The sequence below is a fragment of the Pezoporus occidentalis genome, unplaced genomic scaffold, assembly GCF_034315485.1.
Source record: "Pezoporus occidentalis ecotype Australia unplaced genomic scaffold, CSIRO_AGI_Poc_V1 ctg111, whole genome shotgun sequence".
NCBI lineage: Eukaryota > Metazoa > Chordata > Aves > Psittaciformes > Psittacidae > Pezoporus > Pezoporus occidentalis.
The window spans coordinates 2,127,607-2,155,570 of NW_026912898.1; the positions used below are offsets into that span (position 1 = coordinate 2,127,607).

General features: G+C 44.3%; 1 protein-coding gene across 1 annotated transcript; it reads left to right on the forward strand.

Moving 5' to 3' along the window:
* The first annotated feature begins 8,371 nt into the window (after window positions 1-8,371).
* MAB21L3 (mab-21 like 3) lies at window positions 8,372-27,282 on the forward strand. The gene is made up of 6 exons (XM_062632993.1): window positions 8,372-9,585; window positions 13,556-13,696; window positions 18,177-18,468; window positions 21,325-21,506; window positions 22,265-22,459; window positions 25,235-27,282. Exons 1-6 carry the CDS (start codon window positions 9,538-9,540, stop codon window positions 25,466-25,468), a joined length of 1,092 nt encoding a protein of 363 aa, XP_062488977.1. The 5' UTR covers window positions 8,372-9,537; the 3' UTR covers window positions 25,469-27,282.
* The last annotated feature ends 682 nt before the right edge of the window (window positions 27,283-27,964 follow it).

The following is a 27,964-nucleotide window of genomic DNA, read 5'->3' on the forward strand; positions in this document are numbered from 1 at the left end:
TTCATTTAGTTTTCACTTTTCCTGCTGTTTCACCACGGATGTGGTGATTGAAAGCCCAGTGTCTAGTTCAGTCCTCAATGTAATTCCACCTGTACCATTCAAATTTGTTGTTCCCTCCTCTCTAATACATTTTATCTGCATCCAGGGAACTACTGGCCCCAAAGGATGCTTTGGTTGTCATCTGCATGAGGAGAAAGGAGTGCCTTGGTGACCAGCCACTGCCATACTTAAAGGCTGATTTACATTGATGTACCTTTCTTTTAGAACTGGATTAACTTGGGCTGCTCTTAAATGCAGCTCTGCTTGCCTGTGCTTTGTCTGGGAACTGGCTGTATCTCACTCGAGCTGGAGCCTGTTTGACTACCAAGCCATTGTATTGTGGTCTGTTGAGCCAAAATAAGGGAAAACAGGGTGAGACACCAAGAATGGGGGGAAGAGGCCACAGATTACATGTGGGAAGGACTGTGGGTTTTGTCAGTGTATCTTTAACCTTTGTTTTGTTGTGATGCTGCTTCTGTCAGTAACTTGTCACACTGACAAGAGGAAGACACCTCTGGAAGTCATCAAATGGGAGGTGTGGAACTATAGTGCCATTCTTTGAAAGCAGGGGCATTGAGAAACGTGTTTGTCGCTTGCCAATAACAGCCAGTACTGGTGTTGAGGTGGCAGTAGTAAGTATTGCCTATTAAGCAGCTGTGGGGCAAAATTACTCTTTCAAGCTGCAGCAGGCTTAAATTTAACTGAAGTTCTGCTGGAAACACACTGTTTCCAAGCCTCAACTCCTGCCTTTTCCAGCGTTGTGTAACCTACAAGATGCTAGATGACAGAGACAAGACAAATACTTGTGATCAAATTCTCTCTTGGTGAATAAAGGTCTTTAGTCCTCATCCATTGCTTATTTAAGAGCAACTTCAGTGAACAATCTTTGCTGCAGGGTGGAGGGGGAACCTCAACTTACTGGTGAAACTATATATAATATAAGGTAATCTAATGTCATACTTGGAAAAGTGGTTCGTGAGTGACTTATTCTTACCATTCCCTTTTCTAGTGAAGATGACAAAGATGCAACTGCTCAGATTTATCCCCATCTTAGGGAGGGAGGAGGTAATATGGGCCAGAAAGACTGAAGCATTCCTTTTGAGCTCATTTTCCCTTCCATACTTCTGTTACAGAAAGGTAGCTAAGATATGACAATTCTGCAATCTGTTCTGCAGCTAAAAGCAAGCGATTTTTGTTCATTTCTCTGCACTTTGTATAATCCATGCAGGAGCTTGGCAAAACTACAATGGGGAATGCCATGAGGACTCATTGAAGAGAAGGCTGACTGAGCCATGCAGATGGGATTACTTGGAAGTCTGTAGGTTCAGAAACGACTTAAAATCTAGTTCAGCTTTATTTTGATTCAGCTATGGTTTGAGCCATGGACCTGATCCCAAAGCTGGAGTGCTTAGGTGGTTTGTTTAGTATTGGCTTAGGCTTGTTAGTTCTGAGATGCCACATCTTGCAGTATAGGACTCCTGATCCCTAATCTGTTTTCCAGCTGCTCTGCTTACCAGCCATGCCAGGACAAGGTGATGCCTTTTCTAACATTGTGACAGAGCTGTAAAGCAGGTAAATCAAGCACAAGCAGCATTCAGGTGCTTAGTGCAAGTAAAACCTGCTGATAAAGGAAGTTGCACATTGTGGGGTAATTCCTTTCTTGACCAACTGCTGCTTCTTCCAAGAGCTCCTGCAAGGCTTTGTCACCTCCCAGAGCTGTTAGTAGCTCTTTGGATTTGATGGAAATCTACTTCATTTTGGACAGTGGGTGCACCAAATAGTAGGGACTCCCCACACACAAGTCCTAGCAATTGGATGACAGTTTCTCCCTCTTCCTCAAATATGAGGTGCATCTTCTCAAATGAAAGTGGAAGCTGTAGGGCAGTATGCTTTGCATCAGGGAACCGAATGCTGGTCACTGCAGAGCTCCTTGTATGACAGGAGGGCAGCGGGACTCTATCCATCAGCATGACTGTACTGCCATAATACCCACCCTGCTGTATGCTGCTTTTTAAATGACAGTGGGAGAGCTGTGCTTGCACAGGCCCAATTCTGTTTGGTTGATATTCACTGTGAAATGTTTGATTAACATCTTGTTAAAGAAGTGGAGAAGAATCCTCTGAAGCCTCTGCAAGGCCTGTCAATGCATAGGCTACGAGTGCAGCGATTAGGACAGAACCTGTGAGTACTGTACCTGAAATTAAGCCTCTGGGTAAGTCACTTTTTCTCACCCGAGTTTGTTGCTTTCTTGAGACCTTGACCCCCACTCCTACCTATAAACTGGAACCAGTGTGAATTTGCCAGATCACATTATGTTCAATTAGTGTTTATAACAATGATGCTGGGCAGAGTTAAAGTTGGCATGAAAATGTCATAGAGGAACTGAAAACTCCTAGGAAATTCACTATTAATGCTTTGATCTGTGCATGGCACATGGGGAGGGTGAGCTTTTGGGTTGGTGTGGCTTTCAGAAATGGTATACACTGAGCAGGAGAGAGCAGCTTGCACAGTGGCCTCTTCTCAGGGCTATTGGGTTGTTTGAATTGAGGGTCCATTATCTTCTCTAAAACTCTGAATTTCAGCTGTGGCTGTTTGGTCTTTGCCAGCGTTCGGCTGCTAGAGAGTGGTGAATGGAGCAAAAATTCACTCAGATGAGATTGTTGTTTTTCCTCATAGCAGGAATTGGATTGAATGACCTCCTATGAATGCTGTTCCACTTCCTCTTCCCTTCTGCCCCAAATTCAGCATGGTGGCAAAGCAGTCCCTCCTTCTCCTACCACATAGGTTTATTCATCTTGTTTCCCTATGTAAGTATACATACATGCATCTGCCTGCCCTCCCCTCCCTCTATGTAAGCCCAAGGAGCAAATATATAGAGTCATAGAATGGTTCGTGTTGGAAAGGACCTTAAGCTCATCCAGTTCCAACCCCCTGCCGTGGGCAGGGATACCTCACATTAGACCATGTTGCCCAAAGCTCTGTCCAGCCTGGCCTTGAACACTGCCTTTGGGTAATCTGTTCCAGTGCTTCACCACCCTCACAGTAAAGAACTTCTTCCCTATATCTAACCTGAACTTCCCCTGTTTCAGTTTGAGCCCATCACCCCTTGTCCTATTGCTACTGCTACCTCATGCCCTAGCCTGGCCAAGCACCTTGTTCTGCATCAGTGCTTTTATTCCAGGATTGTGTCTCTGTCCCCATTCCTGCTTCCAGTGCCCTGAATCTGTATGTAGCTAGTTCTGGCCCTGAATATCTACCCTGTGTCCTATCACTGCCTGGAGCAGATGCAGCACGAATGATTGGCCCTCTCCCTGTGGCAATTTGGATTTGACTGCACAAAACAGCCAATAAAGTGGATAGGGCTGGGGAGCTGATTACAGGAATTAGCTCAAAGCTGTATAGTTTTATAGTCCAAGATAGAGGGGGAAGTGTTCACTTGAAGAATGCCATGACATTCCTCGTTTCTCCTGCTGCCTGCTCTTGATGATGACAAGTATTTAGAAGTTACTGACTAAAAGAATAGCATACACATTTCCCAGACACAGACTGAGGGCTGTTAGCTCATTTTCCAGTCACTGAAGCTGGAGTGTGTAGCAATGAAGGTCATGATCTCATCTGTCTAGAAATTTTCTCAAAAGACTTTACTGAAGCCTCTGTTGAAATCCTCTCTCACAAGGCTGGTTCTCACTAGTTTGCTGAATCTCTTGATCTGCTTTGTGGTACATATATCATGCTTCTAATAAAGACTGTCTCTCTCTCATTCAGCTGGTGCTTTCATTCTCATCTGTATAGTATTTGCTCTCTCATAGCAATTGTTTCCCTCAGGGGCTCTTGCACTATAGAGTCAATGATTCTCCCCTCTTTTCTTCCCACCCAAAGCATGCAGTTGTCTGGCCCTTTCTTTCCCTGTGCTTTGCTTGAGACACTTCTACTGACAAAACCTTCCTTTACCCTCACTGCTTCTTCAGCTTCTCCTTTCCATCCTCTCCTCCATGCCATGTCAGCCTTGGAACATAACACCTTATGTTGCCACAGCCTAGGCATCACCTATTAGTTGTAAAAGTTTGATATCTATTACTGGTATGTGTGAGATGACCCGTGCTGAGATGTTTGATCAGGCAGCTTTTACAGTAGATTGGCCATACCACTAACCAAGATCATAAAACACCACAGCTGCTTTAATGTGGTTCAAACTCTTGTAGAATGTGCTTGTCCAGCCCTTTTCACTCTGTTTTTTGTTATTTAAAATCTCACTTTCCTCCCACACAAATCTCTTTCCCAACACTCAGAAGTAGCTCCCAAGGACGTGGCTCTTTGTGTCTGGACACCCTTCTCAACTGTTTGCTGAAGCTGACCCATTTGTTCTGCAGTGATTATATTTTCATCAAGAGAAAGCAATAGATCTTACGGGTATGTAGCTGTCACTGGCTTGTGAGACATGTAGACCTAGTTTCTAGTTCTGGCTCCAATGAACACATATTTTACTAGTAATGTACTAATGTATGTATTTTACTAGTCACTGGATGAAGCCCAGAAACAGCGATGCCAGGCTGAGTCTTCTCTCCCCCAAGTTTGTGTTTGAGTGACTATTCGCACTTAGTAGTGGTGACTTACTCAATTTGCTTCAAACTGCCATAAACTCGAGCAGTAAGTTCTCAAGTGGGTCGATTTGGACATAGCAGCAAAGTGTAAAAATAATACAAGCTAACACTGTGCTCTGGAGGGTAACCACATGAAAAATACCAGCTCCTGGAGATGCTGCGCTCCAGCCTGATTCAGCCCCTCACACAGACTGTGCTTCTTGCTTTGGCTCTTGTAAATCTTGACTGTGGTCGGTCTGTCTGTCCCAGAGTTATTGTGCTTCTAGATTCAAGGTCCTTTTCTTGACAGCTAAAAATAATCAGGCTACCAAGAGCCAGGCAAACCTATGCTAGGATCAAGAATTGAGGCAGCTTTTTCTCACCTGCCAAGACTTCCAGTGCTAAATGCTTTTCCAGTTGCACTGTGCTCTGCCAGACACCATGTTTTCTCCAGATGCTGCTCTTTCAACCATGTGTTTAAATCAGTGCAAGCCTCTTGGTATTTATTGAGTGCTTCCTTTTAGGCATTCAGGCCATTTACCTAGGCGTATAAATAAAAGTCCTGGTTTTGTGACTGTTGGCCACAGGTAGCTTTTCAAGATGGTGGGACATCCTGACTGAAACAATAGATCAGTACTTGTAGTTTAGTGATGGATAAAACAGTGATAGAGGAAAAAATATCCTTTGCAGGTGCTTGGAAATGGTCTGGTGGAATGTTTGTTTAAATCATGATGCACTGAACTTGCACTATTTCAGTGAACTTCCAGAGGACAATACATGCATTTAGAACTCAAAATGCTAGTTTTTCTGCCCAACATCTCAGTCATCTTTCCGGGGAGCCTCAGAACCGAGGCACCCAGGGCTCCCAGCTTCCTGCACCCCTGCCACTATCTGAGCTGTCCATAATGAACTTGGGATTTTCCAGGCTCTCTAAAAGCTCACTGCACTGGGTGCCAGTGATCTTGTCAATACTAGAAGCCCTGCTGCATGATTTATATTTGCTGCACAGTGGCTTGCTTCTTAAAAGCTGCAAAACTTGACTTCTGTGAATTTGCTAAGTTGAGGCTGGTCAGTGGTGAGTAGCAGCACCATCATGTCAGAATTTCCTGCATCCTAAGGTAGTGATCCTGTGGGAATGCTACACTGCAGCCTGAAACCACTCAGGGTTGTAAATGATTTTGGGTTTCAAACTCTTCCCAGGTTAAGAGAACTCATTCCAAGCAAAAACTCTCTGCCTTTTCCTGACATATCCGAACTGGCCATGAATGGAAAAAAGATCTCAGGCTTGATAAACCACTGGACCAGATCCAGTGCTATGCTTTGTATGGAAATGATAGAAGCCTTTAGCTTACTTGATATGAAGTGCAGGCCCAAGGCTCATGTGAGAACGTGTGGCAGTGAGAACAAGCAGCGTAGGCATGTGGAGCATTTTTGAGCCTGCCAAGTATTGATCGGGAAGGGGTGGGAATGAGTGGAGAAGCATTTCAAGTTGGCATCCATATGTGATTCTGATGCTGTCATAGTGAATTAGCAGCACTTTTTTCTCCCTGTAGTCCATCGCAAGCTTTTGTCATTGAAGCAGCCCCTTTGCCCATATCTACTTGTTTAAAAGACAAAGCGAAACCCCAAATAAATCCACAGAACTTGTGCCCCAAAAAAGCCTGTTTGTTGTGCTACTATCATCTGAATGGAGACCCTCAACACTACTGAATCACCGCTGCTAAAGACTGTCACAGCATAAATGTTATAGGGGATCCAAGCTGCAATTACTCATTTTGTACAGTCACTTAATCCACTAATGGGGAGAAATGGGGTAACAGTTTAAGAAGGCAAGAGAACTGTCAGAGGTTATTAAGTCTACTGGGATGATTTGTTTTGGTAATCTCTCTTGATCCAAGTACACGCTTCAGTTAATGCAACAGACTTAATGCCTCTGGTAATTAGAGCAAGAAGTGAGGGGTTATCATTAGCAACTGCGAATTAGGGATTATATTTCATCTGGAAGGCAGCATCTTCAACAGGGCTTATTTTTTTTGCCACTGCAGATCATCTGTGAGTCACGAGTGGTACAGTGGGCTGACTCATTTGTGTGATTTAGTAGAGGTTTTTCATACATGCTTACTGTTCCGTATGAGCAGTTCTTCTAAACAGTTACCAAACGGAAAAAGGCAAAATATTGGAATTTCTCATCCAGTGAATACAACTGCTGTTATTCACATGATGGAGGTGATGTTTTTATTGTACAGTTCGCAGTTCAGATTGGTTTTGATTGTAGTTTTGTAATATATCTGTCAGATCTATGAAACTGAAGAGTGAGGAAAGGAAAGGCAGGCAAGCATGGAAAGCATAAATAATCGCCGGCTTCAGAAGATACAAGATCAAATCTAATACCATTCAAGGTATATACTCACAGAACAGTTTTATGTGGGTTTCACAGATCCACAATCAGACTCAGTTGTGGATATTGCCAAAGGCTCGAATGAAGATGATATAGATTCAATATTTTTGCAGATATTAGGAAATCCCTAAATCCTCTTAGAAGAATATTGGCAGGAAATGAAGACACGGGTACAAAGGAAATTAGCCACAAACTGAACTCCATTACAAGGTGCTGTGAGGTAGGAAATAAAACAAATCAAGGAGGGGTTCTGTGCAACATAGCTGAATCATTTCAGATGAACTTATGGAGATCAGCAGGCAGAGAACTGTGGCTTTAAGAAGACCCAAGATATTGAAGTGTGCCTTGAAAATGCTTAAGAACAGCTGGATAAATCAATGGGTGCTCATCAAGAAGAATGTGGGGGACTGCCTGCGGTCAGCTAGCTATGTAAGTAATGCTGATAACCTCCTGGGGAACACCAGAGAGGGAAGGAAGGTTGCAGTGTCCTGAGCAGGAACTACCTGAGGATGATCCTGCCTCTCAGAAATATGCCCAGACTCCAACGGGGGCTTAAGCTTCCTCAAAAATCAAGGGAAAAGAAGGGGGGGTCTGAGGTGCCAGAAAGGTAGCCATTCCCAGTGCAGACCTCACCTGCAGTGTTGTGTTAAGCGCAAGGGCCCCCAGTATAAGAAGGACTTGGACCTATTGGAGCAAGTCCAGGGAGAGGCCACAAAGATGATCTGAAGGCTGGAGCAGCTCTGCTCTGGAGACAGGCTGAGAGAGCTGGGCTGGTTCATCCTGGAGAAGAGAAAGTTCCAGGGAGACCTTAAAGCAGCTTTAGTGCCTAAAGGGGCTACAAGAAATCTGGAGAGGGGCTTTGGACAAGGGCCCTCAGGTGCAGGACAAGGGGAATGGCTTTAACCTGACAGAGGGGAGACTGAGATGAGTTCTTAGGCAGAAGTTCTTCCCCGTGAGGGTGCTGAGGCTCTGGCACAGTGTCTCAGCAGTCCCTGCCTGTGGCAGGGGGTTGGAACTAGATGAGCTATAAGGTCCCTTCCACTAGACCAGGTTGCTCAAAGCCCCTTCCAACCTGGCCTTGAAAAACTGCCAGGGATGGCAAGTTCTTCCTAACATATTGTTTCACTCACTTTCAGAACCTGCCATTTATCTGGCTTCCTTCCTGGCTCACATATGCTGCTAGCCCCTCAAGTGAAAGACAGTCTGTAAGTAAGAACTGAGCAAGCATGAGGTATGATTCCCTAAATACTGAGGGCCTCATCTTTTTCAGTGCCCAGGTCTCATGGAAGCTGGTTTGGGAAGTAAATGCCTACATGTCTTTGTGAAGGAGTCCTCAAGTCCCTCAGAAAAAAGATGAAGGCAGATGCCTGGGCAACACAGAGAAAGGTTTGATTTGTACATCCTGAGGAATCAGATGCCCTGCAGGTATTGGTACTCCACTAACATACTCAGTATTTGACTGTTCATAAGGAACATCATGAAGGATAATTAGCAACAACAGCACCTGCTCCGAGGTAGCACCCAGTGCCTACCAAAGTACTGCCTTTTGCCACCGTCTATAGGGGTAATAAATCAGTCAAGGGATGTCAAAGTTCAGTTTCCAGGAGGAAATAATGATTTTATTCCCAAGTGGAGTGTGCCTTCCTTAATAAGGGACACTTAGCAGCATGGCATCTCATCTCTGTACTCTGTTCCTCCCTTCCATGTGCTGATGTACCCTTTTTCCTAATAGCCACCAGCCCTCGCTGGATCAATGGAGCCTGATCAATTGTTTTTCCCTCTGAATTATCCATATGGGGTTGTTAGCTGAGCTGCTGGCAGAAAACGAGACACGGCTGTTTACTGTAAAGAAAGCAAAGCAAACTAAGGGAGGGGACAGGCTGCAGGATATTTACTGTCAATACAGCCAGAGAGAGAGAGCAGAGATATAAGGAGAGGGGAGCAGAGGGGAGCAGAGGCTGCAGATTGCAACCCAAATAAATGACCTGAGTGTAAAAATACCCTTGCAGGTTCAGACAGAAATTGTGGATGGATTGAAGTCAAGGAGGGGTAGCTGAGAGTGCTTAACAAATGGTTTAGCGAAGGACTAGTGAGGCAAGGAAGTACTTGTGGCACAGAGAATAATGCTGCTGCTCATGAGTGTACTGAATCTGCAGTGCGATCTGAAAGGCACTTCCAGATCTGCCTTGAGACAGAGCAGTAGCTGGGATATTTCTGTGTATGCCTGCATGCAAGACCCATCATTTAAAAGTAATAAGAAGAATGACTGAACATAGAAAATAATAATTAGAGATAGTTTTCCAAAGCAGCTGGCTGTCACCATTGTAACGCAAACCGCAATAAAAATACTTCCTTGCCTTCTCTCTCCTCTTCTTTGTCCACAGAGGAGTTAGGTGACCTGAGTTTTGCAGGGCAAGAACGCTCTGAGCAGCTTGCTCTGAGTGCCCTTCTGCTTCCAGAGGCAGGTGAATGAGTGAAGAGTGATTTCACACTTTTGAGAGCAGTGAAGACCATCTTGCCATGAAACCATTCACAGATGAAGATGTAGAAATCCACATCCAGAGCAAGGTAAGGCTTTATCTGTCCAGATTTTCTGTCTCCCACACTAGGTGTTGATTCTGAAGGGTGCCAAACTTGACAGTTAGTTGCTCGCCTGCTGTCTTCATTTTTGAGGCAAGATTGGGTGAAGTTTCATGAGAGCTGCATTTCTAATGAGATTTCTAGGTTTCTGTTGCAGCATGTTATCAGGGCTTTCCGCTGGTAGCCTGATTCTTCAAGGTGCTTGTCCTCTTCTTCTTCAGATGTCCTGAATAGTTGCTCCTGATCTGGAATTCCAGATGTGAGACTAGATGTATTTACCAGCATTTAATCTAAGAAAAGGTCCTTGCCTCTCTCCCTGTCCAGCGGGCTTGGTTTGACAGAAAGAAAACTGAAACTACACCATGGGCTGCCTCTAAGAAAGATGCGTGTAAGAACTAGAGAGAGACAGTGTTAGAATTCACTCATCAGTCTGTCACCTCAGCTAAGGATAACTCTCTGTAGTCCATAATTAAAATAACATGTCTCATTAGCACATGCAGGCTGGAACCACATTTTCTATTTTATGAGCTATTCCAGCACTCAATTTTTTTTTCCATTATGAAGTGAAGTCAAATGGAGTAAAATCATCAATGGAACTATCTGTTTAATACAAGTAACTCAAAGTGAGCCATAACAGACATGTTTCATCACAGTACTTTGGCTAGATCCTATTTTATATTCTGCCTTCCTCAACAAAATGCAAGATGCCAAAGTGAAAACTAATTTCCAAAGGGAAAACTGTAAAGCTTTCTTTTCTGCAAAGGAGGAAATATTCTGGTTCCATGAAGGGGCTTGTAAGAAAGGCTTGTTTTCTCTGTGGAAATGTTTTGGTGACAAGTAGGTATAATTCTGTGAGAACTTTCATTTTCAGCCATGTTGTGCACCAGCAAATCATTCCATCAGAATCTGTTCAGTGAGCTATTACAGTGAACACTTCTCTGAAGGTTTATGAAGCAGAGCCACAAAGAAGGGAACAGAGGGAAGCCATGCACAGAAAGATGCTCATATGACAGCCATAAGTACAGGGAACAGAAGCAGTGTGTAGTTAAGTGAGGCTCAGAGTTGCCAATGTTTTAGGTTTTACTGAGAGTCTGTTTTTTAGCAGCCCTCCAGCTCTGATGGATTCAGAATTTGTGCCTGCTTCTGAGTCTTCTGTCCAAGTGAGGCTGCCTAACCTTCAGGTAGCCCCATTCCGCTTGGCAAAGGCTGCCTGGTTTTGAAAACAGGTCAAATTGATGCAATGAATCTCTGTGATACCAAAGATGCCTTCCTTAAGTCACGCAACAAAGGGAAAACTTGATGGAAAGTGCATATGGAGTGGATGTGACTGTGTAAATAAGAACAAATGTTCTTAACAGTCCTCAATATATCCCAGTCCTGTTTGCTTCCACCATACTAAACCCTTAAATGACCTTGTTGTTCTGGTTTTGTGCGTTTGTTTTGGCCTGGTAAAGGGAATAGTAGAAAGAGCCAGTAGGTATAGAAATGGCAGTCCCACAAAGAGCTTATTTTGTGTCTTCTACCAACATGTCTGTGCTGGTGCTAAAGACGTTTTAGATAAATTCTTTGGCTCTTCAGAAGCTGCATTCACTCCGTCATGTTCTGTCTTCTTTTATGCCTTCCCTTCTGTAGGAAGGTTTTATCTTCCAATAGCATGATTAGAGAGCTAATTATGGGTAGCAACAGTTAGCACCATCTGTCACATGCCCCTTGTTCTTATATCCCTGCCCCCGTGATGAGGAGCACATGTAGAAAGAGGTGTTCAGTGGCACTTCCTTAATAGGTTTTTGAGAGTATATCATCTCTTAAAGATTTCATGGCAACTGCTGTAGCCTGTAGGTGATGATGGCAAACTAAATGAGACCAGGATACTAGAGGTGGCAGAGAGCCCCTCAGAGAGAATATAACATAAGCAATGCATACAGAGGCACTCTTAAATCTCCATTTGAGCTGACCCACAGCGATTGTTTACTTTCAACAGAAAAAGTCTACTTTTTGTACCTAAAATCTCCTAGAGGTGGACAACTTTCCCTACCACGCATTACCGTTTTCTTGTTAGAGAAACCATTGCGTATCTTGCTGAGCAAGTCAAGCTTATTGAATTGCTTTAAGCAGTTACATTAACTTAGTTAACTGGAGGGGGAAGTATTCAAACTCTGTTCATCTTCAAGTTCAGTGTTAGTCAATTGTTATTCATTTGTTAATTGATCTTACACAAGCACTAATCCTTTTCTACCATTGTATGGTCTTTGTTGTGAAGAAGTGAACCTATCTGTCACCTCCCAGGGCTCGGGGAAACATTTCAGCATGCTTGAGTGTTCTGCCTGACAGGTCAACTTTTGACAGAAAGGTGTCCAAAAGGACTTTTAATGAAGTGCTGGTCAATGGTATTTTCTAAAGGGAAGAGTGTTGTTTAGATGCTGAAGAAGTTAAGCTAGCAGGACACGGAAGTTATGGAATAGGATCACAGAGTGGGTTAGAAGGGACATTAAAGCTCATCTAGTCCCCTGCCCATGGCAAGAGGTTGGACACCTTCCACTAGACCAGGTTGCTCTAAGCCCCATCCAATCTGGCCTTGAACACTGCCAGGGGTGGGACAGCCACAGCTTCTCTGGGCACCCCGTGCCAGCGCCTCAGCACATTGTAAAATATTTCTTCCATATGTTTTTGCTTCTTTTTGCTTTGGTTTTTGATAATAACAAAAGACTATAGTAATTACGTTTGACGGTGGCAGTTATGCTTGATCATTCACTTTAGCCAAGCCATTAATGCTCTAAAACTCTTGTTCCATACCTGCAAACAGCCCAATTGGGGTTTTAATTCTAGCTTTAGGTGGAGTTTCATTTTCAGATCTAGTTTTTAAAACCTCCCATTTGTTTCTGAAATTCATTTTCTTGCCTGAAGACAATGAGATTTAGTAGAATATGGTGAGGAAAGAGAAAAAAAAAACACAACAAAACAAAAAAAAACAAACAAGAAGAAATTAAAGCAAAAATTGAAACTGAATGAGATAGAGCATTAGGATGCAAAAAAAAGGACAGTAAACAGTCTTCCTATTTCACTCCACAGAGGTAGTTATGGATGGATAAGTAATGACGAATATGCTAATGAAATTTATCAATAGTGAAATCTCCTTTTCACTTTGGCAAATGTATAAGGATCTTTGGGAAACATTTAAATGTCCTTTACTAACATGGTTCCTTCCTGTTCCTCCTGTTGAATAGCCTTGTTTGGATTTTGACCATGCCCTTATGCACTTTTGATTTCTCAGGTGTATGTGAAGGTTCAGATTCATCTCAACACCTAGTGAACAATGAGACCAGCTTTGGAAAGATACTTTCTCACTATCTAGGAGTAGACTTTCCTTTGAATTTCAGATATGAAGACAGTATGAATACTTTTAACATATAATGTAGGCATCTATTCTATGATTCTATGATCTAAATGCAGCCACATATACCCACAACCTGACTAATGCACTCAGTATCTCTGATTCTTGAAGTCTTGTTAGCTCTTGAAATGGAACATATCCTGGATCTAAGAAGGGCTGGTATATGCAGGGGGATACTTTATCTGCATCAAGTAGATAAAGAATGAGACTGTAGCTAGTTGATAGTGAATTTTCATGGAATGAATATGAAGAGTTCATTCCATGAAATTTCATGGAATGAACTCTTTCTCTTCCATCCAATGGCATTAGCATGGAAATATCAATTAACGCTCAGCAGTCCTAAGTATTGGCCTTCGAGTGTTTAGCAGATGATGTTTATCGGCTGATGTTTACCAGCTCTGTCTCATGGCAAGTTGGTTGTTAACACACCAGTAACGGTAAGTTCTATTCCTAGTGCAGCACAGGCACAAATGTTTCAGGATGCATGAAGTTGCTTGTCTCTGTTTCCAACTGGAGACAGGGACTGCAGTTACCTATAATATGAGGTGTCTTTCTTGGAACCGACAGGTAGAACGGCGACATTATCTGGTTTCCAAAGCAGTGGAGGAGGTGCAGAAAATTATCCAACAACTGACTGCAGAAATCAGCTATAAGGCCGCACGTTTCCAGGCTATCTCCAACTCTGGCATTCACAATGAGAATATTAAGGTATGAATAAGAGCTCTAATGTGCTCTTTGGCAGCCTGTGGGAATCAGTAAGTGATTTCTCCATTGGGTAAGTGTTTGTATGGACAGTTACCTCATCCAAAATGCCACTATTGATGCACATTGATGGTTCTCTGTGAGGTTCTAGTGACTTGACTTGGTTATAGGCACTTACTCATGGATATCTTACAACTAGAGGAGGATCAGAGAGGGATGGGTGAATCAGGCAGAGCCTCTTTTTACAGCCGCAGCTTTTACAAAGAATGTCTATTGCCAAAGCTGTCAATCTGCAAGCAGGAGCCAAAGCTCTTTGGGAGATGGAAAGAAAAACCTGTACAGCAGTAGCAGTAGAGGAAAACCACTCATGTATGTCTTCCCGAGCTATGAGTCACATTTTTCACAGGTGGAAAACCTGGCAACCCACTAAAGAAAAAGAGGGGAAAAAAAATCCTTCTTCAGCTGTGAACATTAGAAAGCTCCTTCAGAGAAATATGGGTTTACTTAGTCACGGATTGAAAAGTTCTTTTTTACTGGAAAGAAATATGCTGTTTAGTGGGAGAAGTTAAATGCCTCCCTGTTTTAGCCCATCAAATACCAAAATGATAATGTCCTGTTCCAGCTGTGACAGGAGAAGGCTGGTTATTTCTTGTGACTCCTTAATGCAAGTGCAAGGATCTTAAGGTCCTTTCCAACCCTAACTATTCTATGATATAAGAAACAATTATAGCAATGGCAACTTCAAATGCAAATGACTGTTTTCATCTGAACCAGTTTACATAATCTTGCTCTGTCAACCCTTATACTAAAATGTAGCTTGTTATGGATCAAAGCATAGCAAATATATAAAAGCATGAGGCAACTTTTGCAGCTCTCTAGGATTAAAAGGGAAGAGCTGTGTGCGTATAAAGCTGCTGGAAGGGTATGGAGGTAGAGGCAGGATATAATCATCTAGTCTGAAACGCTGCTCTGGGGACAAACACATTCAGGTTTATATCTTTTCTGGAACTTAATGTATCCCAGGGCATGTGGTCCTGCCAATGGGAATGACCACAGTGACATAAAATGGTGTCACATCCTGGTTCATGTGTTCCTTAGTGCCACAGTTTGCCATCCACTTCTTACACTTGAACAAAGCTGCTTAGCTAAAGAGGTCTAACAGGGCAAAAACAAGGGGACCATTACTGAGCAGTAATGTGGTATTATGGCAGGCTGACCTGAACAATTTCTGCTTAAAAGGAATCCTCAAAATGTATTTTAAAGTGTCAGATTTGTTATTCAGCTGAACTCAGTGCTATAAATCTGTGGAAGTCACACTAGGAGGGCCTGGGAAACGGCGTAGTAGCTACAGAGCAGCAAAGAATGGGTTAATGATAAAGGTTTTTTTGGCTTGTGCTGCTCTGCTTCCACAAAATAGGATCTTTAATATCATTGCTGATGTAACCTAGCAAGGACTTGCTTCAAGGGAAAGCCAATGTATTAACTTTTCTCTATTTAATTTGCAACTTCTTCTTTCTCTCAAATTTACAGTGACTTCTCAGAACATTCTGCTTTTGGTTAAAAAAAATCAAGTTAACATGGTGAAGGGTCTAGATTTGTTGAGAAGCTACAAACTTCCTTCAAATATGCAGGGCTGGGTGAGGAATAGAAAGAAAAGTGGTTATAGATAGTCAATGTTTTTCTGTACCTTGGGAGACAAAAAGTCAAAATCTTTAATAAAAAACCTTGAAATAAAATTAAAATATGATCTTTTAAAAACTTTAAAGTGTTTGTTTTAGTTGTGAACCATCATTTTTGCAGCTGCCAACTTTGCAGGGCTGATGCAAAAGCTGTGGAGGCTTCAGTGGGCTGGAATGAGCAGGTTATTGTCCTGAGTAATTACTAGTACAACACTGCCCAAAGGCATTGCCAAGTGTTTAACTCTGTAATGATGGTGGTGGTGAGGGGGAGTGGATTTTCCTTTAATAAATAGGCTCGAAGGAAGCTTGCAGCTTTGCTCTGTGAATGAATGACCTGGCATATGCTTTCTCTCTGTTCTTCTTGTTTTCCTTTCTGCTTCTCTCAGGACCAGCCGGCTCTACTGGCCAAGTGGTCAGCTATGCTTCGGGGAAAGCGCCCACTCCACCCATCCATCCAGGTACAAAGGCTTCCTGGTGCCTGCAGGTCCCTGTGCCTGCTTCCTCCTCACCCACCCTCTTCTTCACCCACCTAACTGATCCTCCCATGGCTATTTCATCCTCTCCGCGAGAGACTGGCTTTTTTGCTCTTGCTTTATTTCTGACCTAATAATTCTGCCTTCCTGGGATATCCTGGCCAGGACTGCAAGAATGAGGCTGTATTTCATTTGCCCAGCATCCTGCAGGCAGGTTTTTAATACACCAGATTTGGTCCTAAGTTACACACCCCAGAATGTGAGGCTTTTGTTCAAGCCTGTGACTTGCTGGGGCCCATGGTCTGCACATGACATGCAAGACCATCGTGTGACAGAACATAGGTGTGAGACTGGGATTTGTTCACACAAAGAGGACACCGGCTGCCCAGCCTTGTGCTTTCTGGCGTTTCCTGGTAAGCCCCATGTGGAGGAGCCTTGTGACTCACAGAACACCTGCAGCTCTTCCCTTTAAAATCTGTTGGGTGCCAGTGCATACAAGGCAGCATGTTGGTGTGAGAAGGAACAGTGGGTTTATCTGCAATGTGGCCAAGGGAGTGAGATGAGCAGCAGGTGTATGACAGCCACTATATTTTTCCCTTATGGGGCCTAGCACTTTGTTCCTGAGCTGCTCACATGGATTTCTCAGCCCCACCAAACCTATTTGTGCATGTCAGCCTGGTCTACAGTGTCATTCTCCCAGTTCCATCCTGCCTTTAGGTGGTTCACGTTTGACAAAAGAAGGGCTTTCTCGTGTTTCCTTTGCCGTTTCTGTGCTTCTTGCTGGCCATCTTTTTTATGTTCAATCCACTGTCAAGGAGCAAAGAAGACCAGCTACTCCCTGTGAGCAAGGGAGCCAGGAGGTGAGCATGATAACATGGAAACACCTAACACCATGGTCCCCAGGCAAGGCAGAACTAGAGCGGGTAGCTGGGGTGAGCCAAGAGTACGGATTGTCAGGCAGATCTGTGCTGATAAGGCAGGTCTGAGGTGAGATCAGGCCAGGAAGCACTCATCGGGATCAGGATCAAGCCCAATGGTGGTAACCAGGGTCAGATTGCAGTCTATTCACCACCAAGCAAATCCATAGTGGCCAAGTAGGTCTGAGTCTTCAGACCTACCTTCCCTTCAGGCTGGGAAGGCAGCCTTGCAGGTACAGCACCATGGCCAGACTATGGCAGGCATAGCTGTCACACAGCTGGAGACCAGCACTCCTATGACATAGCCTGGGGCTGAGCTGAAATGAGGGTCCCAGGCTCAGGGGCAGAAGGTGTGAGTAGAAGTCTCAGAAAGGCTGCTTAGGGTCACTAAAGCCTGTTAGTGCCCTCAAGTAATGGCACCGATACCTCTGTGGTAATATTTTAACTCAGCTGAGCCACCAGAATGCTTTAGTTTATTACAGGAGAGTGACAAAGTGCTTGTTCACCTCTGGTGTACCCACCTCGCAGCAACAACTGTCACTTCACATCCTGCTCGTGCAGCAACTTCACTTTATTAATGTCAGTGTAAGTTATGCTTTGTAGCAAGTGGAGGTGAAAAGCTTCAGAGCCAACACGGTAAAATCTGAAGGAGTTTGGACACCCTCTCTGGAGCCACAGTTGTCAGACGGTTCCAAACTAGCGTTTGGAGATGTTTGGCTGTGTCCTGGGTCAGTGTGAGGTTTCATGGTATTTGTGTCGCCTTATTCACTCTTTGCAAATACTGCTTCAGCACTGTTTTCACTGGAAAATGGGGATTCCCAAAGTGAGGTCAATTAACTGGCTTGCAAACAAGCCTATCTGAGGGTTTTCCTTTGGTTACCATTTCCATTCTTGCACTGTTTGTGGCTGCCACTCACCAGGAGATTGTTTCATACTGTAGCTGGCTGAGACCTGGGTTTATTTCTGAGTGCCATTGCCCACGTAGGCTCAGGTGTGTCACTTGCCTCACATCTCTGTCTCTTAAAGGACAGCCATACATAGGGAAACACTTCTAAAATGAATGGGCCACATGCTTATTTTCTGATGCCTGTAGTGGGACTTTGAAAGAGATCAGAAAGTGCACTCCTTGCCATAGTTATTGTTGCTTTGAGATCTAGGTTTATCTCTAGTAACAGTTCTGAGGTAGCAATTTGCACTATTTTGTTTCCCAATTTCATTTTAGTCTGTGTATCTCCAAATAACCCTCAGACAGGCACAGAACAGGTCCTGGCTATATTCAACTGCTCCCATCATACCATGGCTTTTCCATCTCTCCAAAGCCCCAGTTTTACCTATTACTTCCTTAAGCCTCTTTCCCTTACTTCAGGCTTATGGATTTGCTCTTGTCTCCTCTCTCAATGTCTCTGCACTCTCCTAGGTCTTAGCACCCAGCCAGTTCCTCATCACAGTTCCTCTGCGTGGCCTGACCGGGTACAGGGAATGCCAGGTACGGCACTGGCGTTATTACACCGTGCATGGAGCCAAGCTCCTCTCTTCCGTGCGGGACCCTGAGGAACTGCATCAATGGCTGGAGGTGGAGCAGTTCTCCAAAAGCCTTCAGCAGTGGCATGAAAAGGATGTGAACATCGAAGGTGATCTGGTTCCAGCCAAAATCCTTATCGTCTTCCGCGAGCTGGTGGAGAAGTCGATTATCTCCTGTAACCTCTCCAGTGAGTTTAGTGGGGACAGGTATAACAGGAACTAGATGTCTTCCGCGCTGATAGAGGGAAACAATCACACTCACAGTGTTTATTTAGCTCACACGATCAGAAGTCAAGAAACATTAAACCCCTACAAAGTAAGGGAGCAGTGATGTATATATAGACCCACACTGAAGATAGAATTAAGTGATTCTTGAATCCTTTGTACGCAAGTTGTTGCTCCTTTCTTAGGAATGTGGGTATGGTCTCCAGCAGCATCACCCTCACAGTTCAACTACGATGCAGCCCAGATTTTCAGAACATCAAGGAATTTGTTTGGGAAAAATCTTTTTCTACTACAGCACTTTCAATTTATCTAGACTATCAAGAAAGCTAGTATAGGAAAACTGAATACAGGGATGATGCACAAGTCTGAGGAGAAAGTGTCTGAAGATGTGCATAGGGCAGATAGTGCTCTGGGGAAACCTTAGCTGTCCATAGCCTTCCAGCATAGGGTGGTGGGAACTAAGTAGAAGGATTTCTACTTAAGCAAAATCTATTGGACAAGCTCTCTTTTCCTTAGTGTCCAAGTTACTCCAGTCCTGTTCAGCAGAACGGGACTCGGGAAGTTTGCTTTCAGTAGTGGTGCTGATTCCTCTGTGAGCAATCTTGTTTATTTTGTATATGTATATTGAGCAATCTTGTGCCTGTTTATTTCCTCTGGCTATTTACAGTGGAAGTGTTGATAACTGCCATAATGCAATCAGCAGTGCATGCAGCATGCCTTCATAGCTGCAACATCTGTAGCTGATGCTGCCTGAACAGTGATCCTCATGCTTAATTCTTAACACCCTAGAGGCATGTTAGAGACTTCAGCTAATGACCATTTGGCTTGGTCCAAACTAAATAGTCTATGCCCATCTTTTTGCATTAACACACTGTGACATGATCAAATCCAGACTGTGGTGCCCCTTCTCACAGCACATTCCCAGGATGACTTTACCCACCAGCAGCCTAATATGGGTCTTCTGTATTCCAGAAAAATAGGAGCCATTACCACTAATCTGATTGAACTCTGAATTTTAGTCGTGGGAGAAAACAAGTTAAAGTCAATCTCAGCTTAGATCACTGCATTCTTCCAGGGAATGCTTGTTCTCGTAGAAATGGAAAGGTGGATGGGAATGTCACAATTGAGGCTCAGAGGGAAGACCGGGTGGAATGGGCTTGCATCTGAGGCTCTACTTATGTGAAAGTCATTGTGTTGAAGTGAAAACCTGACATTGTGTTCAGCAGCAGTATATCAAGTTGTGGAGCCAGAAGAGTTACTTCCAAGGGACCCAGTGAGTGATGTTTGGGCTGATGATTTTAATGCCTCTTTTTGTAAGGCCAGCTGAAAGGAGGTGGACTAAGACAAAGTCAGGAGGAGTCACTACCATTTTTGTTTGTTTCTGTGAAAAATGAATTTCCTCCATCACACAGTACAGGAAAAGATAAAGAAAAAATTCCCCTGATTTCATTGCTTCCCTGTTTTTAAGTCTTTGAGCACCAGCAGAACCAGTTTTTGAGGTGTGTCACTTTTCATCAGTGGAAAAACAAGCAACACAATTGCAGTGGTTTTGGAAACGCTGTGAACATATTTACATGCTGACACAGCGGTTGCTCTAATCCCTTTAAGCTGCTAGGGATCCCTGCTGAGGGCTTGGGAGCAGAACAGTTCCTGTTCTGGTGCCAGGCTTGGCTCAGCGGGGAAATAATATGCAGGTTTTAGTGCAGGTAATAAAGTTCTGGTTGGGATGGACTCCACTGCTTAGAAGGTAATTTACCCCTGTGCTTTCTGGGTGACATGCTAAACTGCTACTGGGAGTAGGCAGGTATCTCCTCTGTGAGGGCAGAAAGGTTGCCATCCCAAATGGTCATCGCTGCCCCTTCAAGTCTGTTGTGTATGCTTCTTCTCCTTAGCCCATGCCAGTCAAAATGAGGTGGGTTAACATGCCACTATTTAAACTGGTTATAGTAAATGTGCTCCGACTTTTACTTCAGTGGGTTAGAGCACGATCACACAATTGGCTCAGATGGCAAAGCTGAAGGAACAGTGACCCTGACAGCGTGACAGGGAAAGCTGGGGACAGAAACTTCTTCCATGAGCTCAGCTGGACCAAGAGGAGACATCTCACTTGGAAGTCCATTAGTTGCAGCTTTCATTCCTTTCTGCTCTTTTAGAGCATGTTGTTCCTGGAGATGAGCCGCTTTCACCAAGGAAACTTCTTTCCTCCGTACCACCATGGAACACTTTTTGACACTCAGCAGTCCCAGTGAGGCAAGCGGCCCTTTTTTTATGACTGCTCAGCACAATGGGCCATAAATTCTGGCAAATTCTTGGCTTTTAGGCAAGTGCATCTCCAGAAACAAAACTTACAGACAGCCCAAAAAACATTCTGAATGACCAGCAAGGGTAAGTCATGGGGACTGATCACAGATTTTCTGAGGGAATAAGGACATCTTTAGATATGAAGTGTCCATCTGGTCCCCTCTAATCTGCAGTAATCTCCTTGTACCGTACCATTAGAAATGTTAGGTTGCGCCAGTTGCTTATCTGTATTTTTAGGAAGCTGGTTCTAGGATTTAAGAGGACCCACAGCAGAAAATAAAGCATGGTTACTGAGTGTAAAGCTGAGAACTTTGTCATTCCTTCATCTTCTTGTTCTTGTTCCCCAGGGTAGATGGGTAGATTTAGGTAATAAGTTTTTCCTTGTGTTCTGCTTATGGCATTGGAGAGAAAGTGCTCAAACAGACCAATAGAACTGCAAGGCCCTAGACAGCCTTTTGCTTGGCTTGTAGAAAAGGATCTTTTAATCTTTAGTATCTTCTCTTGCTGTTCCTTCACAGGTAAAGTGACAATGCTGGAGAGCTTCAGCTCAGGGGTCCGAGTGGCTGTGGAGACCTCGGAATCCCAGGTTGAGGTGGAGCTGGTCCCTGCTGTGGAGATTCCAACTTGCTGGCCTGAGAAAGCCCGGTGGCCTCGTTGCCTTAAGCGTTGGCCTTCCCAGGAAAAAGTGCAGTGCATCAAGGTGAGCAGTGTAAAAAGCACCATTAGCTCTGTGCCAGAATATACCTCACAAGTGTGTGACAGTGGTTTCCCAAATGAAGGACTGAACTGCATGGTGACGGTGGGCAACAGCATGGTTGGAAGGTGTATTCTCTAAAGAAGTGACATTTCAAGGTATTCTGTCAGGGACTTTTCCCCCTGTTAGCGTGGTGAATTCTATGGAAACAAAACTGAGTTAACTGATGGGTCTCTCGCACACAGCTCTGCCTGCATAGCTCAGTGCTGACATGCATCAATCTTGCTGCTCTGCTCTGTTTCATGTAAACCTTCTGCAAACGAGCTGCTACCTTGCAGCTCCAGCCTAATCCCATCTTTCCCTACAATGTTCATGGCTGGATTCTGCCACTCCAGCTCAGCCCTATTGCCATGTTCATGCAGTTCCCATTCTACATTCTAGTCCTGCTCCCTTCTCATGCATGACCAGCTGGTCCATGGCAAAGTGCCCAGCAGAGCTGCACCTCTGCTTTAGTAGCCTCGCTAGTACTGTACCTGGTGGTTCTAGAGCTGGATCTCCTCAGAGCAACGGGTATCACACAAGGAAAGAAAACACATTGCACGTTTGTTTGACTAAGAATTATGGTGGGAGCATGACTCATGTTTGCTAAAACTGTCTTAGAATAAGCTTTGAGAGATGTCACACATCCTTTTCATAACATCCCTCTGCATTGCTCAGAGAAGTTTGCTTCTGATCTAGTACCACGCTTCCCCTTTTATCCACAGTCACTTGGTTTTGACCTTTTGGCCCGCTCCAATTACCACTGGCAGCTGTGCTTCTCCCGTGCTGAGCGTATGCTCATGGAAGGACTTGATGAAGATGGTGGTTGTCGCATGAAGTGCTTCAGGGTCATGAGGCAGATGAAGGAAGATGTCTGGTGTGCTGGAAATAAGCCTGTCATCACAGCTTATCACCTGCAGGTAGGCATCCCTGTGATACCAAGATACAGTCTTAGTATCTGTTGCAGTGGTTTCCACCCAGTAATGTCAAAATATCATAGCATAAATCACTGTAGTGTCTATGTAACTTCTAAGGTAACTGTCAAAACTGCAGTATCATTTCATTGCTTTACAGTGGCAAGATGTTCAGTAAATACAGACTCAAGTCTGTAGGAGCATTGTGACTGCAGCAACATAAATAATATTAGAGTTGAGGCCCCTGCTTTGTTTTGACTTCACGCAGGCATTGTAACTGTAAGTGCATGGTTACCTCCTGCTTCTTGACTATCCCAGCCATCCATGCCTGTGTGTCTGCCTGGAGGAAAATTGTGCGCTTGTCTTTGTGGGTATGCGGCAACCAGAACTCTCTTAGGTGAGCATTATTTCATGAATGAGATGCAAGCTACAATTCTGGTGCTGTTTCACCTGAGGTGGGAAAGGAAGAAAGAGGTAAAGGGGTAGTAGCATCCTCCCCACACGTACTTCAGGGTTCAAGATGGCTTCAAACAACATTTGTAAAGAAGAGATAGAAGGCTCTGCTATGGCTGTGTCTCCACATCTGACAGCTGCAGACACTGATGGAAAACAGGCAGCACCATTTCTCAGACAGCAAAGCAGTCTTGTTTTCTGGGCCTCCATCCTCCTGGAGCTACCAGGGCGAGGCTGTTCTCCTACCTTAAAGCCTCAAGCCAGCAGGATTCCACATTACTGATACGCCACTAAGATTTCTCCTAAAGTAAAGTTTGCAACCATCAGATGCTATTGCAGTCATGGGACTAATGTAAGTCAAGACGGACTCAAAAAAGGAGTTGGCAAGGCTGGTTATAGCTTAGCAGAGCATGAAACTTCTTGGTGCTTGCAAGAACAACCTGGTGGAAAAGCTGTCACAGATAAAAGGAGGAAGTGGAAAACCATTTAAACATTAGTAACAATTTCTTTCTTTGGCTAAGGGAGAAAAGGTGCAGGAAGTGGTGTTGTACGGACTCTTGATCAAAATAAAAAAGCTCTTTAGAAGCAATTCAGTTCTTTACTGTAACTGCACTTCAGGTTTTTACTGCAAAGGATTGGTTTTCCAGACAAAAGAAATGCTTCAACATCACTTATATTAATAAATAAATAAAACCAAGAGAGAAACAGTCAGTAGGTAAACCAGCAGTTGAGCAGAGGCTCAGTTAGCTTTCTTCACACTATCAGGTTTCCCCTGTCAGAGGTATCCATAAATTATGACTAAACAAGGCTCCATATGAAACAATCCCTCTATGGCAGAGGAAATCCTTGCCCCAGAAGCTGCAAAAGCCTTAGAGGACCAAATAAGCACACTCATTATGCTCACCTCCATAGGAATGAAGTTCAATGCTTGGAAGTTTGAAAAGACCTAGGTGCCTTTTGAAAGACAACTCTATGCCTCCAGTAGACAGCCAGCAGTTAGGGATGGCGTAGTAAATGCTGGGGATAGATTTGGCATCTGATTGGAAAATCAGTACTATTTTCCTTGCCTCCAGAAACTTAACTGTAACTACTGTCCATGGATCATGCTGGAGTAGTTTTAGTGTGACAAAAGTCTCTGCAAGTCTCCAAGGAGTAGCTTTTGCAAGGTTCTGGCTCAAATGCCTCGCTATGTCTTTTGTTCCCATAAAAAGAGTCTTCCTGGTTATTGCAGCTGTGAACACAAAATTGTTCACGTTGGATAAGGTGTCCGAGAAGAAATCTTTCAGCAGTACAACTATTTCAAGGTCTGTTGGAGGAAAAAACCAAACCCAGGCAATCCAGAAGAGTGTGGGTTATTTTGAACAAATTCTATCTCTGAAGAAACAGAGGAGTTGAAGGCTGTAGTTTGGCCACATCTTATAATGTCTATGGGTCTCTTGGAGTCATTGAATCTGCAAAATTAAATTGGGATTCAGAGGACAGTGAGGAACTTAGCAGAATTATTGAACCCACTTTATACCTTACAGACTGATGTGGCGTTGACCAAGGCAGTCAGCATGACTGTTTTGGTACAGTAAGTGTAAGTACCTTGAGAAAATTCTTTTCAGTCAGAAGAGTCTGAAAAATGCAATGTGGGCAGTGTAAAAATAATACTCTAAGAGCAATCATCATATGCATTTTGTTATTTGAACTATGGATTTCTCAAATGTAAAATTACATATAATAAACTTGGGGGACTAGAATATAAGCACATGCTGCAAGTATCATAGGTCAGAAAAAACAAGGCTGCACTTGACCAGAAAGCATGCTCTGCACCCGCTATAGCTGATTGGAGTCTCAATCTGTTTGGGATGCAGATCTGTGCACATTTTCGGCACAAATACGGCTGAAGCTGACAAATAATTTTGTTAATCTGATTGTTTTTCTCTCCCTCCTTGCACTGACTGGCTTCTACATTGGTATAATGGGCTATTTTCTACAGCCTAGCAGGCCTGGCATTTATACAGAGGTTACTGCTGGAAGACGGCAAATAGGCTAAGATTATTTTAGGAAGACTATTTTTCTTGGGCTCCTGGCCCAGTCAATGGAGAGGGGCTCCTCTGGGAGAGATCCTAACCAGGCACATCAGAGCTGCTTTGCCTGATTCGCAGAGGAAGCTTTAGTTGTGATCCCTGTGTCGCAGAAATGTTAACAGGGGAAGATAGCGGTGTGAGTCTCTCTGATTTCCAAGGCTGTCAGCCATTTACTAGCACTAAAAGTGCCTTAGTAAGCTGTGTGAGCCCTCGACAGAACCTCTAACACCTCTTCTCTCCCATCTGCTTCTTGCAGACAGTGCTATTCTGGACGTGTGAAAAATACCCACGCACCAAGGATTGGCGCTGCTTCCCTGAAGCCTTTCTGAGGCTGGTACAGAAGCTGCACAAGTGTGTAAGCCAGCACTTCCTCAAGCATTACTTTCTCAAGAACACCAATCTGCTCAAATATGCCAACACCAGTGACCTGGACATGGTGGCCAGCAGGCTCACAGTCTTCTTGGAGAACCCTGTTTTTTGCCTGGACTAAGGCTGGAAAAGGTCTCCTTGCTCCAGTCGTGAGCCGATCCCCCACCTTCTCTCCCAACCTGTGGCTGTTCTTCACGTCCTTCCAGTAGATGCTGCAGCTGGCTTTGTAAGGCATTTGGCACATGCAGCGTGAAAGAGAAGTGTCAAGTTGGCAGCAGTGGGCGGTGAAAACCGAAGGGAGGTATCACTTGATGCCCAGCTGATCTAATTCGCATTTGGTAGTGACAGTCTGCCTGGAAGCCACAGTCAGTGAAGCCCAACTTTCTGTGTCAGTCAGAGCAGGCAACTGCCTTGTTCTGTGTCTCTAAGTCTTGTGGCACCTAAGCAGAAAGATGGTGCAAAGAACTCTAGCTCTGCTGCCTACCGGCTGTGTAACCTAGCGCATTGCTGCCTGCCCCTTTCTCACAAGGACAGCAGGTTTAGTTCCCTGCTTACCTCACAGGCCAGCTCTGCAGAAGAGCAGAGGAACATTTCTGAAGTGTACTGAAGCTGGAAGCTTTCTCCAAGGCACATCGATGCCTCCATCTCCAGTTCAATGGGATCCTGCTCCAGTAGGAAGATAACCGCGCTGCTAGTGTTGAATAGCTCAAGGGAGGCAAGGAGAGGAACAGTGGTTTTTTGCCTCCTAGTTTTTCTCTCCTCCACTTCCACTTGTCTTCCAGTTGCTTCAAAGATGTTTTCTTCATGTTTGCCTTTGCCAGCTGTTTTAGTGCCATACCAGGGGGCTTTGCCAGAGCAGATTTCACTCCCACTCCTGGCTCCATTCATTAGGCTGGAAGAGGAGAGGTCTTTCCTTAGTTGTTAGCACCCATGTTATTTGGGGTGGTGCACAGAGGGAGGATATTTTTCACAGGCTGTTCGCTCCAACCCCCTTATGCTTTTAATATTCTGGATGTTTAAAAAGAGAATCATTTTTAGTGTTTCAAAAGAAGAGAGTTCTAGGACGAGTATAAAGGATGTTGGTTTTGATGCTATTAAACCACTAAAACTAAACCAAATTGGGCTTTTCTTTCTTACACCAGCACAGGAAAGTAAGTCATTATCTCCTTTGCCAAGGGGCGTGCAGAGATAGCATTTACAGCCCATACTCCAGGGAGCTGCTGTAGTGGATGGGCTGTAAGTTGACCATCCACGGTAGAGCGTCTCCCCCTTGTGTCAAATCGTGGTCTCACCATGCATTTTTAGCACAACCTCTGCTTTCTGGCTTGATTTTGTACGCGGGGATGTCTTCACAAGTCCACGGGAATCCATGGGACCTGATGGGATTCACCCCACAACTGAAGGAGATGTTACAGCAGGATCTCTCTCGATCATCCACCAAAGGTCTTAGGAATATTGGGAGATCCCTGCTGAATGGAAGCTAGGCAGTGTTACTCCAGTCTACAACCAGTGTGTGAGGGAAGAACCCAGGGAACTGCAGAGCTGTTAGTGTAACCTCAATTCCTGGAAAAATTATGGAAAAGACTATGCTGGGTATTACTGAAGTGCCTTTAAAGAACAATGCAATCATCAGTCAGCATGGGTTCCCAAAGGTAAAGTCCTGTTTAACCGATTGGATATCCTACAATAAGGTCACCTGCCTAGTGGGTGAAGGGAAGGTAGTGGATGGAGTTTCCCTGGATTTTAGTAAAGCTTTTGATGCTGTCCCTCACAGCATCCTTCTGGACAAGTTGCCCAGCTGCGGGATGAGCTGGTTCATGGTGTGCTGGGTGAAGAACTGGCTGAAAGGCAGAGCTCAAATGGCTGTAGTGAAGAGCCACATCTGGCTAGTGACCAGTGATATTCCTCAGGGCTCAGTTCTAGGGCCAGTGCTGTTCAATGCATTCATCAATGATGTGCATTCAAGAGATGAATGCACCATTAGCAAGTTTGTTGATGATACCAAACTGGGAGGAGGTGCTGTTGACTCTCTTGAGGGACAAGAGGCCTTTAGAGGCATCTAGATAGATTGGAGCATTGAAAAATGATTAATGAAATTAATTAAAGTTCATTTAATGGGATGAAATTTAACAAATCCAAATGCCAGATCCTGCAGCTGGGATGGAGTAGCACTGGGCACAGGTACAAACTGGGAGAGGGGTGGCTGAAGGGCATGTCCTGTGAGGAGAACACGTGAGAATGGTTCAAAGCTGCACCAGGGGAGGTTTAGACTTCACATTAGGAAGCATGAAGAGACAACCCAAGAGGGTGGTCAGGCACCGAACAGGCTTCCTAGAGAGGTGGTTGATGCCCCAAGCCTGTCAGCCTGTAAAAGGTATTTGGACAATGCCCTCAGTAACATGCTTTAAATTGGTCAGCCCTGAATTGGTGAGGCAGCTTGACTAGCTGATCACTGTATTCCTTCCAACTGGAATAGTCGAGTCAATTCTATTTGCTTCCTCATCCCAACTGTATGGTTGTTCTTCTACCGGTCTCCTTTATCTGATCCCAGTGTGCAGACCTAACCCTCCCATGAAACCAGCACCCTCTTTGCTCAGAACCTGACCATGCTCTCCAA